Source organism: Mobula hypostoma, chromosome 9 (assembly GCF_963921235.1).
Source record: "Mobula hypostoma chromosome 9, sMobHyp1.1, whole genome shotgun sequence".
Classification (NCBI taxonomy): domain Eukaryota; kingdom Metazoa; phylum Chordata; class Chondrichthyes; order Myliobatiformes; family Myliobatidae; genus Mobula; species Mobula hypostoma.
This window is the reverse complement of record NC_086105.1, coordinates 34,796,355-34,816,466: the sequence shown is the minus strand read 5'-3', so window position 1 is coordinate 34,816,466 and position 20,112 is coordinate 34,796,355. Positions and strand designations below refer to the sequence as shown.

The 20,112-nt window shown below is 39.7% G+C and overlaps 1 protein-coding gene across 4 annotated transcripts in view; it reads left to right on the top strand.

The window, feature by feature from the left end:
• LOC134351632 (ELKS/Rab6-interacting/CAST family member 1-like) overlaps nt 1-20,112 on the top strand; it is a 784,451-nt gene that overhangs the window by 231,085 nt on the left and 533,254 nt on the right. For all 4 annotated transcript variants that reach the window (XM_063058045.1, XM_063058044.1, XM_063058043.1 and 1 more), the window contains one exon: nt 10,601-10,732. In XM_063058045.1, the coding sequence (XP_062914115.1) occupies nt 10,601-10,732 (132 nt within the window). The remainder of the gene's footprint in view (nt 1-10,600; nt 10,733-20,112) is intronic.

The following is a 20,112-nucleotide window of genomic DNA, read 5'->3' as shown; positions in this document are numbered from 1 at the left end:
AACCTGATATTTTAGTTGTTGAAGGCTTGTTCCTCTTAGTCACCTGTCATGCTTGTATGATTTCCTTGGGGGCAATTTGCCAAATCCAACTCGAGCTGCTTTATTAATGAACTTTCATTAGGCCAGAAATGACTGATTTTGATTACTGTGGTCAGCTCCTGTCACAATTTCATAGAAAATGAAATAGCTCATATCTATCCAAATATTGCTGACAAGTTTCAAGACAATTACTAGAGTGAGTAAACAGTAATTTGGTGGGATTACCATCACTGGACTAATCTGTGGACAGTACATATTACTTTAGGTGCCAGTGTGTGTCTTTGTTACTGAAAACTTCATTGTGAGAGAAAGTAGTTTGGATTAATTTTCTGTAGCTAACTGACCAAACTGATTCTTTTATTTGCTGAAATAGGAATTTACTAATACAGTGTGTCATTTCAAGAGTGCATATATTTTAAGCACACGAGTCATCATCATTTCTTATAACGGTGTCATGGACACAGCCTGTTTGTTTTCTGTTTGAGTATTATGAGAATTAACTGGCTAGGGAATGTTGAACTTACTCAGTTTTGCTAATGTTAACAAAAAATGTTTGAAGGCTTATGCTAGTGAGACTCCATCCTTAACGGTGGACTTTGTTTTGTAGATACATTTGAGAAGGGGAAATGTTTATGGCAGTACAAAATGACCCAAAACTACCTGCTGGGAAGGGATTAATCATCCTCTGCTATTTGCAGCCATAGATGTTTTCATAAATAGACTCCGTAGAAATAGAATATCAGTAGAAGGAGGGGTGGGTAAGCATGTGACAAGTAAAAAGCAGTTGTTGTGTTGCCCAGCTTTCTAGCAAAAAATGGCGTTTGGAATCAATTACTAAACATTTTAGACACTTTAGGTCCTCCCCCTTCAGCTTTTAAGAAGCCCAAACAAGTGGTTTAACTTGATATGAAAGGAAATTACTCGTAGTTAAGATTTATGTCTTGGTCTGCAATTCAAAATGTCCCACTGTGAAGGGAATGTTATGAAAGTTGACTACCCACAGTAGTCTGGCTATCAAGTTTCAGCCATGACAGTTCACACCCTGCAGTGTGAAAAAAGACCAAGGGTGTTGGCAGTTCCATATGTCTTCATCTAGTTGAAAGCAGACATAAAAATACTTGGAGCACATTAACGTACGTTCATAGTGAAAGTAGCACAGTGAGAATTATTTAGGAAAATTATTTTTAAAACTTCAGAATTACACACTGAAAATTTTATAGTCAGAAAACCTAGTTCTGGCACAGCTTATTAGTTATGTTTAAAGTTCATAGTGAAATTTGTAATTTAAAATCATGTCATCACTTTTCTGGTGTTCATAACATTTCATAAAGAGCAGCACAGAGGATTTGTCTGTTACACCTTGCACTGTGATTTGAGGGTATTATCATTAGTCTACACTTTCAATAGCGTTTGGATGAAGTTGTGTTTACATTTGTGCTCAATGAGATCTGTAGATATTCACTCCATACTTTGAAACAGAATCAAGTTTATTATCACTGATATATGATGTAAAATTTGTTTTGTAGCAGTAGTACCGAACAAAACAGAAAATCTATAAATTACACAAAGAAATAGGAACAGCGCGGGAGTTCTCATGGGCACCACCTCTTGAAGTTGTCCTTGGTAGAGGTGGTCGAGTCTATAACCCTCTGTAGGTTCTTGCATCCTGTGCATTGGAGACTCTATACCAGACTGTGATCGGATCGGTTGATTGAAATCTGTAGGAGGCCTTTGTGACATTCTAAATAGCTTCAAATTCCCAACAAAGTAAACTTGTTGCTGTGGCACCTTTGTGACTGCATCAATAACCAGGAAAGATTTGCTCAGATTTGACGCCCAGGAACTTGAAATTGCTCACCCTTTCCATTGCTGACTCTTCAACGAAGACCGGGTGTGTTCTCCCAACTTTCCCTTCCTGAAATCCACAATCAGTTCCTTGGTCTTGCTGGCATTGAGTACAAGATTATTGTTGTAACACCACTCAACCACCTGATTTATCTTCCTGATCTTTTTGATGTTACTTGATTTAGCTTCCACCAAAATCTACCTGCAACAGTGGCGTCACCTGCAAATTTATATATTGCATTTGAGACATGTTTAGCCAAACATCATAAATATAGAGAGAGTAGACCATTGGGCTAAACACATATACTTGAGTTGTGCCTTTGTTGAGGAGATGTTATTACCTATTTGCACTCACTGTGGTCTCTCAGTATGGAAGCCGAAGATCCAGTTGCAAAGAGGTACAAGGCCCAGGTTTTGAAACTTGGTTATTAGTATTGAGAGGATGTTGGTATTGAAGGCCAAACTCTAATCAATAATCAATAGTATGACATGTGTCTTAGAGTTGTCCAGGTGCTCCAAATTAGAGTGAAGAGCCAGTAAGATTGCATCTGCTGTAGACCTTTTTGGGTGGTAGGTGAATTGCAACAAGCCTAGGTCCTTGCTCAGGCAGGAATTAACTCAAGCCATAATCAAGCTTTTGAAACACTTAATTATGGTAGATGTGAATGCTCTCAGGTTAGACAGGAAATGAGCTTGGTGTCATAGTATTCACAGGAGCGTTTAGCAAAGTCCTGAACCAGGACTTTGTGTTACAAAAGTCATCATCTCCAAAATCCACAGGCAAGTCAATGATGCGTCTTAATCTCACTCAATGGAGTATGATCTTAAATAAAGTTAGGCTCCCAATATATGTTTTTAAAGGGATAGTGATTTCATTTTTACAAATCTACGGTTGGTGAATAGTAATATTGGAAAGTTAAATGGCAAAGTGTCATGGAGAAAGCCTCTATATAGATGTTTATTTTTCATTTGTCTACTTGTAATTTTTTTTTCTTCACAACTTTGGGCAGCTTTTGCACTTTTTCCTCCTAGCACTAAATAAAACCTTTTGCACTAACGTGCTGTTGAGGCTTACTATCTTTCTTTTTCCAACTGGTGACCCTCGTTGGGCACACTTACCCACATCTGATAGTGAGGTGTGACAATGGTGAAGCAAGTTGTTTCTCAGCATGGGTATCCCATTAAGCCTTTCTTAGAGATTTGGAAGCACCATTTATTTTTTTTCCTCCATTGAATTACTAACCAGTTGGTTCTCCGGACACTTGAATCAAAAATGCTTGAAGGTGTATGATAAAGAAATTAGCAGTAGGTGCTTAGCAGTAGGCCTTATCTGTCAAGGCTTAAACAAGGACAAATGTTAAATAAGTAGTGATTTGACTTTACACAGTCTGAATAATAGTTTTTAGCTGTCAAGGTGGCCATGTCCCTTAAATATATCTTGCTGCTTCCAAGCTCCCAGAGATGTAAATAGCACCTTGGTGTTCTTTGTTTATGCTCTATCTTCCCACCCCCCCCCCATCACTTTCACAGGAATATTGTTTACCTTTATCATCGGGAGCAGTATCGCAGCATAAAAGCTAGGACCAACAGGCTCCGGGACAGCTTCTTCCACCAGGCCATCAGACTGGTTAATTCATGCTGATGCAACTGTATTTCTGTGTTATATTGACTATCCTGTTGTACATATTTATTATAAATTACTATAAATTGCACATCTGAATGGAGGCATAACATAATTTTTACTCATGCATGTGAAGGATATAAGTAATAAAGTCAATTCAATTTAATTCAATTCATTATGATAGGCTACTTAACAAAATTATTTAACCTGTTGGGGAATAAAAGGGTGAATTCTGAAAGCTGCTTTGTACAGTGGTAAAGAAAGTATTAATATGAAAATGGAAGTTAGCAGTTCAAGTTTCAACTCCTGTACATCAATTAAGATAATCTGTGTTGCAGTGACATCAACCATTCCATCACTGTGGGTAGTATAAATTAGTGGTGCCCATCTGTTTCATGTTAGAAAGGAGAAGTTCCAGACTGCACAAACCTTTTGCCAAGTTGTTTGTCTGCATTCCTGCTTGAAGGGTCCCAGCCTGAAACATCGACTGTACTCTTTTCCATAGATGCTGCTTGGCCTGCTGAGTTCCTCCAGCATTTTGTGTGTTGTTACTGAAAGGATCACTCATGATTTTGTAAATAGCACAGTTGGAAGAAGCTGAATGGCCTACTCCTGGTTCTACTTTAAGATCTGATATTCTTATGTAATGGAACAATAGATATGGTATTTCCAAGTAAAGTCGCAGGTAAAGAAATTTCTCAGGAATGCATTAAAAATTTTAGATGATACTGTCCAAAGTATGCTGTAGTAATTCTGCTTATGGATGCCAGGAAAACTAAACTTGAAAGCATATTCTTCCAGTAACTGTAACTTTATAGGTCAGCGTATCAGAGATGAGTTTAAATTCTCTTCATGTGGTCTGAGCTTTCATTAAGATCACAAAAACGGTCAAGGTAAAAAAAAAATTGAAATTTTATGTCAAATGGTCCAAAATTATTATACTACTTTGAAGATCAAACCTCTATAAAGTGGTCTAAATTAATTAAAAATATAAAACACAAAATAATTGGTTGCATAAGTATTCACACCCCTTTAATGTGACACACCAAATCATCACTAGTGCTGCCAGTTGGTTTTAGAAGTAACATAATTAGTTAAATGGAGATCACCTGTGTGCAGTGAAGGTGTTTCAATTGATTGTAGTAAAAATACACTTGTATCTGGAAGGTCCAACTGCTGGTGAATCAGTTTCCTGACAAAAACTACACCATGTAGACAAACGAACAGTCCAAGCAACACCGTGAAAAGGCTATTGAAAAGCAAAGTCAGGAGATGGATATAAGAAGATTTCTCGATCACTGAATATCCCTTGGAGTACAGTTAAGTTAATCATCAAGAAAGGGAAAGAATATTGCAAGGCTGATAATCTGCCTAGAGCAGGCTGTCCTGAAAATCTGAGTGACCATGCAAAAGAAGGAGACGAGTGAGGGAGGCTACCAAGAGACCCATGTCAATTCTGGAGGAGTTTCAAGCTTCAGTGGCTGAGATGGGAGAGACTGTGCATGCAACAACTGTTGCCCGGGTACTTCACCCAGTCGCAGCTTTATGGGAGAGTGGCAAAGTGCAAGCCACCTTTGTGGGGGTGGGGGAATACTCTCATGAAATCTCAGCTAGAGCTAGCCAGAATGCATGTGGGAGATTCTGAAGTCAGCTGGAAGAAGATTCTGTGGTCTGATGAAAGCAAAGTTGAGCTTTTTGGCCATTAGACTAAATGCTATATTTGGCATAAACTAAATACTATGTTTGGTATAAGCCAAATACCACACAACATCAAAAATACACCATCCCTACCATGAAGCATGGTGGTGGCTGAATCACACTGTGGGGATGCTTCACTGCAGCAGGCCCTGGAAGGCTTGTGAAGGTAGAGGGTAAACTGAATGTAGCAAAATGCAGGGAAATCCAGGAAGAAAAATTGATGCATTTTGCAAGAGAACTGTGACTTGGGAGAAGATTTGTTTTCCAGCAAGACAATGACCCCAAAGCTGCACAGGAATGGCTTAAAAACGATAAAGTTAATGTCCTGGAGTGGCCAAGTCAGAGTCCAGACCTCAATCCAATTGAAAATTTATGGCTGAACTTGAAAATGGCTGTTCACTCACGATCCCCATACAGTCTGACAGAGCTTGAGTAGTTTCATAAAGAAGCTTGAGGAAGAACTGCAGTTTCTAGATGTGCAAAGCTGATAGAGACCTATCCACACAGACTCAAGGCTGTAATTGCTGCCAAGAGTGCATCTACTAACTATTGACTTGAAGTAGGTGAATACTTATGCAATCAATTATCTTGTGTTTTGTATTTGTAATGAATTTAGATCACTTTGGAGAAATCTGTTTTCACTTTGACATGATCAGTGTCAAAAAAAGCCAAATTAAATCCACTGTGATTCAATGGTTAAAATAATAAAATATGAAAACTTCCAAGTGGTGGGGGGTGGGTGAATACTTATACAGGCACTATATAATTTCTCTTTGGTCTAAAAGAAGCAAAAGAACTTCAAAAAGATTAACCATCCTGGCTGGAATTTTTATATTCCTGATTTATAACTTCATCTTAAAGGAGCAATTGTTTTACTTTGCTGGTGATGAACTTGGTTTCTTTTGTACTCATTGCTGCCTTTTATTTATTTTGCATACAATAGGTAGATTTCAATGGGTACAATTTAATGATTACAATATACATCCTGAAATTCTTCTTCTTCACAAACATCCACAAAAACAGAGGGGTGCCCCAAAGAATGAATGGCAGTTAAATGTTAGAACACCAAAGCCCCCCCCCCAGCACCCCCTCCCACGCTTAAGCAGCAGCAAAGCAATGCCCCCTCTCCCCACCAGCAAAAAAGCATCAGCATCCCCCACCGAGCATTCAAGCATGCAGTAATGCATCAATAAAGACACAGACTTGCGGTACCCCAAATACTACTCGTTCACCCGGTATTTGACATATCACAGTCTCGCTCTCTCCCTAATAAGGGAAAATGAGGTGTCTCTGTTTCACAGCAAGAGGGGAGACGTAACAAAGCAACTTGCTGAGTTATGGTATTAAAAATCTGTTGCGAAGCTTCCTCCGAGCTCTGTGCCCATAGAACTCGGGTCTCTGAGCACATAGCCAGCAGCCAGCTCGCTGCTTATGATCCTCCATATCCCATGACGCATCAGGCAGTAGTGGTGGCACTGACCTCGAATCCGCCCGCCTCCAGAGCCACAAAGATCTGGCACCCTGAAGGCGCGTTAGTATTCCAGGCTGCGTCCTTGGCATATTGAAAACTGGTCAGTCATGCAGTCATGAGGCCCCAAAAGTGGGTACCATTTCTGCAAAGAACCAAAGTCTGTGTGTAACTCCAGGTCAGTGTCTTCAAAAGAACCTTGAAATGAGGGGAAAAAAAGAGAGATCAAAGATAGAAATAGAGCTGTTTCCAAAGATGAAAGCAAAGGAGTCGCCATTAAGCACCATCATCTCCTAAGCTCAGCCCTCTTACAGTGGAACCATTGGATTTATAATGTTTAAACATTTAGTTTACTTCTGACATTAGAATTAAAGTATTAAATTTGTGGGCCAGCAATATATTTAGTAACAGAAAGTGCAAGGAGGTGAGTCTTCGATAAAATGTTGTATACTTGGTGGGTGATATTTTTCTTGTATCTGAATATGGGAGCACAGGTAAGGTTTGTCCATCGTCATTGATGAAGACCTTGACAACATTAGTACTTTTTACGAGGTTGAGTTGCTAGCTCGACACTCAACCCGGCACGGATGGAAAGTGTGCCTGAGAGCGGCTGGACTAGATTCGAACTCGGGAAACTTCGCTCCTGGAGTCCGACGCTGATGTCACTTTGCCACCAGCTGGTGGATGGTGCCGAGATCAGTGCTTGATTTGGATTTAAGTGAGGGAGAGTTGTGCAGTGTCAGCTTCACTCTCTCTTCCCAATTCCCATCTGGATCCAGTGGCAAGACAAGAGTCGAGACGGCTGAAGATAGGACTAGGCTCAATGGATAACCAGGACATCATCTATGTCTTGTCGTGCTCTACGCATTCCATGACACTTGCAGAGACAGCCTTCTTGATCGTTGGAACTTCCATTGGTCTTGTCCACTCAATCTGCCGGAGTCTGTCTTCACGTGCTGGGATAGACAACTCCCTATCTCACCGAGGGTTTGAGACCCGTCGGCTACCCTCACCTGATTTAGCCGGCTTGTCGAAGCCGTTGCCCGGTGTGTGGCTGCTGTCGCATGTAAACCGCTACTGGGAGCCACAGGTGAGAGCTGAGTTCCAGGTGGGGACCAAAGGTGGACAAACCGCCTTGAAAAGGACGCGACATGTTCCCCCACCAGAGGTGCTACCCCTCCCTGATACCCCATACACTCCACAGATAATAATCCTTGAATCTTATTAAATGCACCCACAACCAGAAACTACGTTGAAGTCATTAATAAAGCAGGTGTTTTGGTGTTACTGAGGAAGTGCAGCAAGGAGTGTAGGTGGCCACAGTAAGATTGGGAAATGTTGAGGTCTTAATCAGTGGAAGCTATGAGAGTGACTGTGTTAGGCTTGGTTTAATTGCGGATCCTGAAAATGCAGTGATAATCCATTTTGCTTGATGTTCAAGAAGTTTATTTGTGAAATCTTAGCTTTTTACTTACAGGGCTTCATTAAGAATCATGGTTAGGTCACATGTGGACATAGTTTTCCTGAAAGAGCTACTGCTATCAGGGTTTTATGGCAATGAATTGAACAGTGTTTTGCAACGGTTCTGTATTACTGGAGATTTGAATTGAAACCAGATTACACAGGAAATCTTTCAAATTTCATTAGCAAGGCTTGAATGAGGAACATGGTATAACTGTAACATTTATATCATTGCATTGTTTCATTCTTCCTATCAATATTTGTTTGGCAGTTTCATACCTTGATGAAATACAAAGAGCTCTGGTTGCTGGACATCTGAAAAGTCAGTTTCAACCTGAAACGTTAACTTTTTCCATAGATACTGCCTGACCTATTAAATGTTTTCAAGGTTTTATGTTTTATTTCAGTTTCATATCATGCTGCCATTGGCTTTTTGAGTCACTAAGTATACATTTTGTTGATTAGTCCAATATCTGGTACTTGAAAGAATGTCTTTAAGTATCTAAACTACATGATATAAGCAACAGTGTTGTATCTACCCTCTCCAATAATTTATCAAATAAAAAGTGAACATGCTGCAAAAGGACTTTGTGTGGAAGATGTTAGTGAATTGCCAAGTGCTCAAGCAAGTTTTTGTGAGTGTAGCTATGGAACATTCATGCTTAGTATCGGAGGAAAACACAGAGGATGCAGAGGGGAATCACAAAGCCGAGGAAAGGGGACCAGGTCGAGACAACAGAGACTTTTGGAGAAGAGGAATTCGGTGGGTAATACTGTTCCAGCTGACCGGAAGTGCACTGAGAGCAGTAAGCGTAAAGGAGTTGGGTGCTTACTGTTCTGGCTAACAACGAATGGTGCAACCCGGGGTATATTACGATCGAGGAACGTGTTTGCAGACTGGATATTGAACTTTTCACTGTTGGACTTTGGCGACAGTCCACCGTGATACAACACTTGGCGGCACGGGAGGTCGTTCCTGCCTGTGGCCATCGAACGTGCAGCTCCTCCCGTGGAGGGTCAGACACCCTGAGCCAATAGACTGGTCCTGGACTTATCTTCCATCTGGCATAGTTTGCATTTTTGTGTTTGATTGTTGGGGTTTTTTGTATTGCTATATTTACGCTCTATTCTTGGTTGGTGCAGCTGTAACGAAACCAAATTTCCCTCGGGATTAATAAAGTATATCTATCTATCTATCTGTCTGTCTTTCTAGTACACTTACCGTGTGTCTTATGCTTTTCATTTGCAAATGTAATAGGGCCGATAATCAACAGAGCCTGGAAACAACATGAGACTTCCAAACTGCTCTGCTCGTTTCAGTTGACCAAAATGGGTAGCAAAATTAAGTTGATGTGCTTTGTAAATCAACATTTTGAAATTTAAATAAAAGAAAATTCTGAAAATAATCAAATGGTCAGGTGGTATTTGTTTATTCCTTATTTGCCAGATTATTTCTTCATTATAATTGTTTCAAAAATTTAGCTTGATAGCTTTGTGTGACCCAAAAGATAGCTTATTCAACTGCTTACAAATGTATATATCTTCTATTCGCTCCAATATTGTTCTGAACGTGGTATAATTGATGACACTTCTCTGATGTACCAGGACCTTCATCGTACTACTACAGAAAGGTGCAATTCTTGACTCTTGTTTGGCTCATTTTAATCCTTGTTGAACCATAGCTTTAAGGGTTGTCAATAGCTATTAAAGAAACAGTGGCACTATATATTGCAACCACTAAGTCTCTTGTTATCCAACTTTAACTGTGGGGTCCTTAAGGTTTTTCCTAGCTGTCATGCTAGATCAAGAAGAAATTTCACTGGCATAGAAAAAGTATTGTAAATGCAAGCCTTGAGGGCGTTATCTGGAGTGTCGCTGAAGAAGTAATGAATATGCCTATAATTTCAATTATTACTAACTGCCCTTTCTGCACTATTGCTTGATTTTAATTGATTCTTTTAAGGTGTCAGTTTTTTGTTTGCGTCAACTTTTACTAATTTTTGATCTTTTTAAATGCAACCAGTTACGTTTTGCAGCATGGGTTTTGCTAATGAAAGTTAAGTTAATTTATTATCATCTTAGTCTAGAAATACTGAAATCAGTTTAGTGTTTTCAGTGTAATCCTAATGTTACGTTGTATACAAAAATGCATCATTTGCAAGGTATTCATTTCTGCCTTCTTTCCAACATCTAATACATGCTAAGTTCTTAAAGCTGTATTGAAGTTTTAAATGAACCATGCAAGATTTAGCATCAAGGCAAAAGGCTGTAAACATTAACCTACATAAAATTTAGCTGTTTAGCAAATTGTGTTTTAAATTAGGCTAAAATAAAAACTGGTAGTACTTGTTAATTTTTCATAAAATAGGGATATGTTGGCAAACATGTGCTTCTGGATTGCAAATTAATGATCCACATTTTTAAAAAAACAAAATTGTCACTGCAATTTTTTTGTCCTGTTCCTCTAGGATACTTTACGACAAAAAGATGACCGGATCGAAGAATTAGAGGAGGCTTTACGGGAGAGTGTACAGATTACAGCAGAACGTGAGATGGTCTTAGCACAAGAAGAAGCTGCTAGAAATGATTCTGAGAAACAGGTTTGTAATATGTGTTGCCAGCAGCAGGTGCACAGTTTTTCATTTTAATCCATTTGGCATTTGTGGTTCTCTGTACTGAGTGTCGAGTAACTAATACAGGCTAATATTTTGAGGATTTTTTTTTAGATCAGTTGATTTCACTTTTAAGATGTAATTATTGCTCTATTGCACAGAAAATACTCAAATTTTGGTGAGATGCAGAGTGGCCAGCAATCTGATGTGATGAGTTTCTGGCCCTTTCCCCCCCCCCCCCCTGTAATATCCCAGACACATGCCAAAGGAAAATCTACTTTGTTAGCTATAAATACAGTACATGGGAGCTAGAAAGTAATGCTGCTTAACAGAGAATAGTACAGCAAAGTAGATGCTTTTCAGCACACAATGCTGTACAGACCTTTTAACCTATTCCAAGTTCAATCTAACCCTGTCAACCTGCGTGGCAACTTTGAGGAATCTATTACTGTTGACTACAAGATCCCTCTGTCCCTCCAGTGGTAAGAATTTTGGCTACTGGTGTATTTAACTTGCATCAGGATTTTTTTTTATTACCCTTGTAGATTCTTAACTCTGCCCACAAGGACCCTATATCTTCTGATCCTTTGTCACTTCTTTAAGGATTTGACTTCATTTTTTTTTACCAGCAAAGCCACCCCACCCACCCTGCCAACCAACCTATTCTTTCGATATGCTGCATATCCTTGGATGTTAAGCTTCTGACTGTGTTTTTCTTTCAGCCACATCCGAGTGATGTCCACAACATTTTACCTGCCAATTTCTAACTGCGTCACCAGATAGTCTACCTTATTTCGTATACTGTGTGCATTGAAATATTAAACCTTCATTCCTGTATTCACCACTCTTTGTTTCAATTTGTCTCCATCCTACCTAAAAGTAAACTCTTATCCTTTCTAAATTTTGTCTTGTTCTTTATTCTGGAGACTTCAATAGCCTCTCCTGCATTCTCATTCGTTTTTACTTACTCCATTCTTTTCCAAACTTTTCTGCTATTCAGTTTAAATCCTACCCACAGCCATAGCAATGCTACTAACCTAGTTACCCTGGTTTTGTACCATCGGAACAGCTCCATCCTTCCCCAGTATTGGTGTCATTTTCCTACGTATCAAACTCACTTCTCCTACTCCTACCTTTGAGCCACATATTTAGTTCTCTGATTGTATTAACCCTGAAACTTTGCAAATGGTGCAGGTAATAATCCAGAAGTTATTACCTTTTGGTTCTCCGTTTTAATTTAATTCCTTGCTGTTCAAGTTCCCTGAGCAGCACCTCTTTCCTTGTTCATTCTACATCATTGGTACCCATATGGATACCCACTGGACCTTTCCCCTTCCATTTGAAATTCCTCTGTAGGTTAGATGGGATGTCTTGAAGTCAGGCACCAGGCTGACAACACGACCGTTCAGATTCTCAAGTAAGACTCACTGATTTGTTATTCCCAGGATTATCCCTATTACCTGTCTTGAACAATAATTTGACATTCTCCATTCTTCTAGTATTATTCCTGTGGCCAGTGAGGATGAAAAAACTATCCCCAGAAGCACGGCAACCTCTTCTCTTGCTGCTTGTAGTAAACTGCGGTATGTTTCATCTGACCCCGGGGATATATCCATCCTAATGTTTTTCTAAAGTTCCAGCACATCCTGTTTCTTAACCTCAATGTATTCCAGCACATTAGCCTGTTCTACATTGTCCTTGCATTCAGCAAGGTCCCTCTCACTGGTGAACACTGATGTTCACTGGTATTCATAAGAACCTCCCCTACCTCCTCCAACTCAATTGATCCGCTCTTATCCCTGATCAGTCCTATCCTCACTCTAGTTACCCTCCTTTTCTTCATGTGTATGTAGAATGCCTATGGGTTTTCCTTAATCCTACTCACTAAGGACTTTTCATGTCTCTTCTCTCCCCTAAGTCCATTCTTAAGCTCCTTTCTGGCTGTCTTATATTTTTGAAGCCCTGTCTGATCTTTGCTTCCTGAACCTTAAGTATGGTTCCTCCTCTGTCATGTCAAGCATGGTTCCTTTCCTCCTACTATCCTTTCCCTGCCTCAATAGGACAAAGCTAGCCAGAACCCCATAACAGGTTATGTTAGTGAAGCATTTTGTGTCAACTTAAGCTATGGTGAGTATCGTGATAGGAGGACAAAAAGAGTTAATGCTGTTGTGTTCTTAGGAGGCAAGAGATCACCTCACTTACCCACTTTTCCTCCTCAACTGGTTTCACTTGTCACTGGCCAGTTTCTATTCCTTCCCTTCTCCCCTCCCCCAAACGTTATTATTCTGGCTTCCATTCCAGTCCTGATGAAGGGTCTCAGCTTGAAATGTCAACTGTTTATTCCCCTCCATTGATGCTGCCTCAGCTTTTGAGTTCCTCCAGCGTTTTGCTCATATTGCTCAAGAGATCCAGCATCTCTAGAATCTTTTGTGTTCATGGGAGGCTGATGTTTTGTTTACGTAGTGCATTGTACTGGTGGTTATGCAGTAGACTTTGTTCTTCAACATAGAATGTATCTTGCATACAAAGTTATGTAAATTGCCGAGTTGAGATTTCTGATGCATTAGTGTCATTGCAGGATCCTGACATCACTATGATTCTGGTCACTTCATGTTGATCTCCACAGTTGAACAGAAATTGTTGTATTATGGGCATCTACTTGATTGAGTGGCTGTGCTGTAATTATGCAGAGGGTAATGTGATAGGTTATATTGTGTTTTGATTTTTTTTTGATTTCATTGAGCTTTTATTTATAGGAAAGTGTACATTCTGGTTTTATTGTTCAGGAGACGTAATGTGGATATTTGATTTCGCAAGAGAAGTATTACCTGGATTTTGGTTACATCAAGTTTTCTGGTTGAAGAGGTCTATATCCTGAGTTTCATGCTGTCAGTGGTGGTATGATGTGGTTTGCAAAATAGAAATTGTAACAGTAATTCATCTTACAAATAAAGTAATATATTTGATTCTGAGTGTGCATGCCATTTCAATCTATAAAAGTACCAGATTCATGGATGGATTTTAATGAGTTACTTCAATTCAGTTAGATTATGATTGATCTTAGCAATGTTGAGTTACAAAGAAGAAATGCATCCGAATTCTGGCAACCAATGGAATGTCTTGAAGATGTAACCAGTAGTAAATACATTAAAAAGACCACGTAAATGAAGTGCTATAGGGCCTCTAGCATCCATGCAAGTGCATTCCACTGTGGATTGAACAATTTGAAGGGAGTGAATTTGAAATTCAATGTTGCTGAATTTCTTAAGAATGGAGCAGTGGTAGGAATGAATAATATCAAGAATCCTCCGTGCATGATGTAGAAGCAATCCAAACATATTGAGAGCAAAGCATAAAAAGTTGATTCAAATTAGGATGCTTAACAGATCCTTATAATTTGTTGATAAAAGAGAAACTTCAAATTCAAGCACTAAGCTACAGACTTTACCGTATGCCTGCCTGCGCTACTTTTATAACATTTGTGTCAAATGGGTACTTGTACAGCATTTATCAATAGGATTGTTTCTTATCCTTACACTATTGAAAGTAAATAGTTCTCAAATTTATATATGTTCGTTCTAATACCTTCAGCGCTCTTCATTGGTTACGACAGGGATTTATGAGACATCTGGGGTAATGGTGTAAAAACTGAAAAATATTTATAGTTACTTTATGGACCTTACAAAATTGGTGTATTCAATGCAATGAACCAGCAACTCCATCATGTAAAATTATCCTTTGATCCAGAGTTCTTTTCCTTGGCGTTTTAGTACAAATAACGATTTTTTTCCACCTTATTTCCCCTGATTTGTTGCAATATTTGGATAGGCATCAACATTGGAACAGGAATCCATTAAATTAGATATGAGATGACTTATGACCGGTTTTTAAAAATCATCGTTTCCTCTGGACATGGAGTTAATTGGTGCTAGTGATATCATTGACCCTACTTGCCGTAAGTTTCATTTCATTTGGAATGTTATTCATGTGGAAATAAAGCAATGGCTAACACAGGAGGGCACAGTTTTAAGATGCTTGGAAGTAGGTACAGAGGTGTCAGGGGTAAGTTTTTTTTTTACGTAGAGAGTGGTGAGTGCATGGAATGGGCTGCTGGCGATGGTGGTGGAGGCAGATACGATAGGGTCTTTTAAGAGACTCCTGGATAGGTACATGGAGCATAGAAAAATAGAGGGCTATGGGTAACCCTAGGTAATTTCTAAAGTAAATACATTTTCGGCACAGCTCTGTGGGCCAAAGGGCCTGTATTGTGCTGTAGGTTTTTTATGTTTCTATGTGGAACCTTATCAAAAACCTTACCAAAGTCCATACAAATCACATTTACCACTTTGCCCTAAACTTTCTTAGTTACTTCGTCAAAAAATAAAATCAAGTTTGCAAGCTATCTTCCTTGCACAAAACAGTGCTGTTAACTGCTAATCAACTCCTATCTTTCCAGAAGTACTGTACAAATATCTTATTTTTCAGAATCCTTTCATTACCTTAACAACAATAGTTACCAGCTTCTTTGTTGCTCTTCTTAAATAAACACGCTTGTCCCACTCTCCTATCTACCTCTCCCCTCTCTCCCCTCTCTCCCCTCTCTCCCCTCTCTCCCCTCTCTCCCCTCTCTCCCCTCTCTCCCCTCTCTCCCCTCTCTCCCCTCTCTCCCCTCTCTCCCCTCTCTCCCCTCTCTCCCCTCTCTCCCCCCTCCCCCTCTCCCCCATCTCCCCCTCCCCCCTCCCCCCTCTCTCCCTCCCCCCTCTCTCCCTCTCACAGTAACTCCTTGCCTGTTCTCTGTCTTCCTCTGATGCTCCCCTCCCCCTTTCTTTTTCCCGAGGCCACCTGTCCCATGATCCTCTCCCTTCTCCAGACTTGTATCCCTTTTGCCAGTCACCTTTCCAGCTCCTAGCTCTATCCCTCCCCCTCCTGTCTTCTCTCATTTCAGATCTCCCCCTCCCCCTCCCACTTTCAAATCTCTTACTATCTCTTCTTTCAGTTAGTCCTGACGAAGGGTCTTGACCCGAAACGTCGACTGTGCTTCTTCCTATGGATGCTGTCTGGCCTGCTGCATTCCACCAGCATTTTGTGTGTGTTGTTTGCTATATCTAATCTTTTTAGGCCTTTTAACATTTTGGAATGTTTCTATGAGATCCCTCCTCATTCTCCTGAACTCCAGGGAATACAGCCCAAGAGCTGCTAGACGTTCCTCATACGGTAACCTTTTTTTTAAGAAAAAAAATCGTATTTTATAAACAGATACACATAAGAAAAAAAACAGACAAAATACTCCCTCTCCCTCCCCCCCCCCGCCCCCCCAACCCTGGAATGGTAAAAATTTCTTCCTCATTCACAACTGAAAAATAGCAAAAATGAAATTTGATCAAGTAAGGTATGAGGTCCTAATGTGTATTAATGAAGTATATATTACTACACTAAGCAGATAGTAGAAGCACGGGAAGACGGGTATCCATACTAATTCAGTAACTGAGGAGGTGTAATGATGGTAATAAGGCCAAAAAGGAGCCCCATATTTTTTCATATGTTGCTGCTTTCCTCCTCACACTGTGCAAGATCTTTTCAGGTTTACTACAGGATGTTAACTCATTTAACCACTGCCAGAGTGAGGGAGGAAATTCAAATTTCCAGTTTTGTAGGATACACTTTTCTCCCGGCTGTAGCCGCGAGCAATATAAAGTTCTCTGGAAATGACTACAATAATATTACTGCCAAAACCTGAGAAGGACTGTCAAAAATGTACTTATCAGCCCCTTAGTCGTTTGAATTCAGATTACAAGATATTATCGAAATTAATTGCATTAAGAATAGATGACATTATCACTAAAATCATTAATGCTGATCAGACAGGTTTTGTCAGAAATTGATATGGATCTGATAATATATGGAGACTTCTTCACATAATGGAAGAAGCTCATATGCAAAATGATCTCATGTTGATAATGTCGATGGATGCAGAGAAGGCGTTTGACAGGATAGAACCTACTTTCCTTTTGCAAACTTTTAAAGCAATGAATTTTTGAGAGAGATTTATTCAATACATTGAAACATTTTTTGCCGATCCTAAAGCTCAAATTCTAACTAATGGAGTCCTGTCGGGTACCTTCCCGCTATCCAGAGGAATCTGCCAAGATTGTCCAAATGCTCCGATGCTGTTCTTAGAGCTATTAAGCCGCTGGCTGTTGCTATTCATACTAATCCCACCATTACCGGCATTAAATTTGGCTCAAATGGACACAAACTAGCCCTTTACGCTGACAATATCTTAGTTTTCCTGTCTGATCCAGAAAATTCATTACCCTCCCTTCTACAATGTTTTCAACAATACAGTGCTGCTTCTGGATATAAATTAAACCTTTCAAAAAGTAGAGTCATGTCTTTTAATATACAGGATAATAACGTTAAGAACCTAGTCAAACCCTTGCAGTGGTGCTCGAATGGATTTAAATATTTAGGCATAGAAATTAGGAGATCCGCAGACAAAATCCTTAAAGACAAATGCATTAAATTATTGAATCGAGTTAAGTTAGATCTACAGAAATGGAGGGAGCTGCTATTATCTTTAATTGGAAGAGTGAACTTAATTAAAATGAATATACTCCCCAAATTTCTATATTTATTCCAATGTGTCCCAATTAAAATTCCCAGAAGTCTATTTAATGATTTAAACAAATCAATGTCCAGTTTTTTATGGAAAGGTAAAGTCCCTAGAGTCAAACTCTCAACCCTTCAGGCCCCTTACACCAAGGGAGGATTAAATCTTCCTCATTTTGAATGTTGTTACCTTGCAGCTCAATTCCGTCCAATATGGTGTTGGTTGCACTCTGAGAACAATGAGACTAAATGGCTTCCTATTGAACAAGATCAATTTAAAAATGTTCCCTTCAAAGTTCTTCCTTTTTTAACATCTAAGAAAGCACTTTAAAATATTACTAAGAACCCTATAATTTTAAATTCTGTTGTAGTATGGCAAGAAGCTCATGCAGTTATTGGTATAAATACCTCATTATTTCGGAAAACTCCTCTGTGGAATAACCCCAATATCCCCCACCTGATTGCAGACAGAATTCTTAAAAAATTGAGTTAATGGTGGTATAAAAACAGTTGAAGATTTATATAGCCAAGATAACTTTGCCAGTTTTCAACAATTGTCTGGTAAATTTAATCTACCAAATCATAATTTATTTAAATACTTTCAGATTATACACTGGGTCCGTAACAGTTATACAAACTATCCACAAATTCCAATTGAATCCCCATTTGAAAAGCACTTGCTTAGTGAAGCCCTGTACACTGCAAAGGGTCTTAGGTCATCTATTTATATTATTTTAAACAGTAACTTGCCAATCTATACTAAGAGTGATATTAAAAATAAGTGGGAATCAGATCTTGAATGTAATTACAATGGTGCTGATTGGTGTAATATCCTTCAAGTGTCTCAAACTATTAATTTCAACTAAACATAGACAAATACAGATTAATATTTCTAACATGATCTACTACACTCCACATAGATTGCACAAAATATACCATAACACCTCTCCTAATTGTCAGAGATATAAATCTTGTGACGCAGACTTACTTCATATGCTTGGAATTGCTGTTATCTGGAAGACTTTTGGAAATGCATTGTTAGAATAACCTCAGATATTATAAAAACCGAAATTTCGTTAGATCCTAGGGTCTGGATTTTGGGAGATCTACAAGGTCTTAATGTGAACTACAGTAAAAAAAATATGGTAACCTTTTAATTCCTGGAATCATTCTCGTGAATCTTCTCTGAACCTTCTCCAATGTCAGTATATCTTTTCTAAAATAAGGAGCCCAAAACTGCATACAATAGTCCAAGTGTGGTCTCACGAGTGCCTTATAGAGCCTCAACATCATATCCCTGCTCTTATATTCTATACCTTGAGAAATGAATGCCAAAATTGCATTCCTTGTCTTCACGACTGACTCAACCTGGAGGTTAACCTTTAGGGTATCTTGCACAAGGACTCCCAAGTCCCTTTTTATCTCCGCATTTTGAATTCTCTCCTCATCTAAATAATAGTCTGCAGTTTATTCCTTCCTCCAAAGTGTATGACCATACATTTTCCAACATTGTATTTCATTTGCCACTTCTTTGCCCATTCCCCTAAACTATCCAAGTCTCTCTGCAGGCACTACCCGCTGCTCCACCTATCTTTGTATCATTGGCAAATTTAGCCACAAATCCGTTAATACCATGATCCAAATCATTGACGTACATCATAGAAAGCAGTGGTCCCAACACCAACTCCTATGGAACTCCACTGGTAACCGACAGCCAGCCAGAATAGGATCCCTTTATTCCCACTCTCTGTTTTCTGCCGACCACCCAATACTCCACCCACGCTAGTAACTTCCCTGTAATTTCACGGGCTCTTATCTTGCTAAGCAGCCTCATGTTTGGCACCTTGTCAAAGGCCTTCTGAAAATCTAAGTACACCAGGACTATTGCATCTCCTTTGTCTACCCTGCATGTAATTTCCTTAAAGAATTGCAGTAGGTTTCTCAGGCAGGATTTTCCTTTTAGGAAACAATGCTGGCTTTGCCTATCTTGTCATGTGCCGCCAGGTACTCCGTAATCTCATCCTTAACAATCGATTCCAACAACTTCCCAACCACTGATGTCAGGCTAACAGGTCTATAGTTTCCTTTATCCTCTGTCCCACCCTTTTTAAATAGCAGAGTAACATTTGCAATTTTCCAGTCATCCAGTACAATGCCAGTATCTATCAATTCTTGAAAGATCATTGTTAATGCCTACGCAATCTCTCCAGTTACTTCCTTCGGAACCCGAGGGTGCATTCCATCAGGTCCAGGAGACGTATCCACCCTCACCATTAAGCTTCCTGAGCACCTTCTCAGTCGTAATTTTCACTCCACAAACTTCACTTCCCTGACACTCTTGAATGTCCGGTATACTGCAGACATCTTCCACTGTGAAGACTGATGCAAAATACGCATTCAGTTCTGCCATCTTTGAATCTGTCATTACAATATTTCCAGCAACACACATCAAAGTTGCTGGTGAACGCAGCAGGCCAGGCAGCATCTCCAGGAAGAGGTACAGTCAACGTTTCAGGCCGAGACCCTTCGTCAGGACTAACTGAAAGAAGAGTTTGTAAGAGATTTGAAAGTGGGAGGGGGAGGGGGAGATCCAAAATGATAGGAGAAGACAGGAGCGGGAGGGATGGAACCAAGAGCTGGACAGGTGATTGGCAAAGGGGATATGAGAGGATCATGGGACAAGAGGCCCCAGTTTACACTTCCTCCCTTACCACCATTCAGGGCCCCAGACAGTCCTTCCAGGTGAGGCGACACTTCAC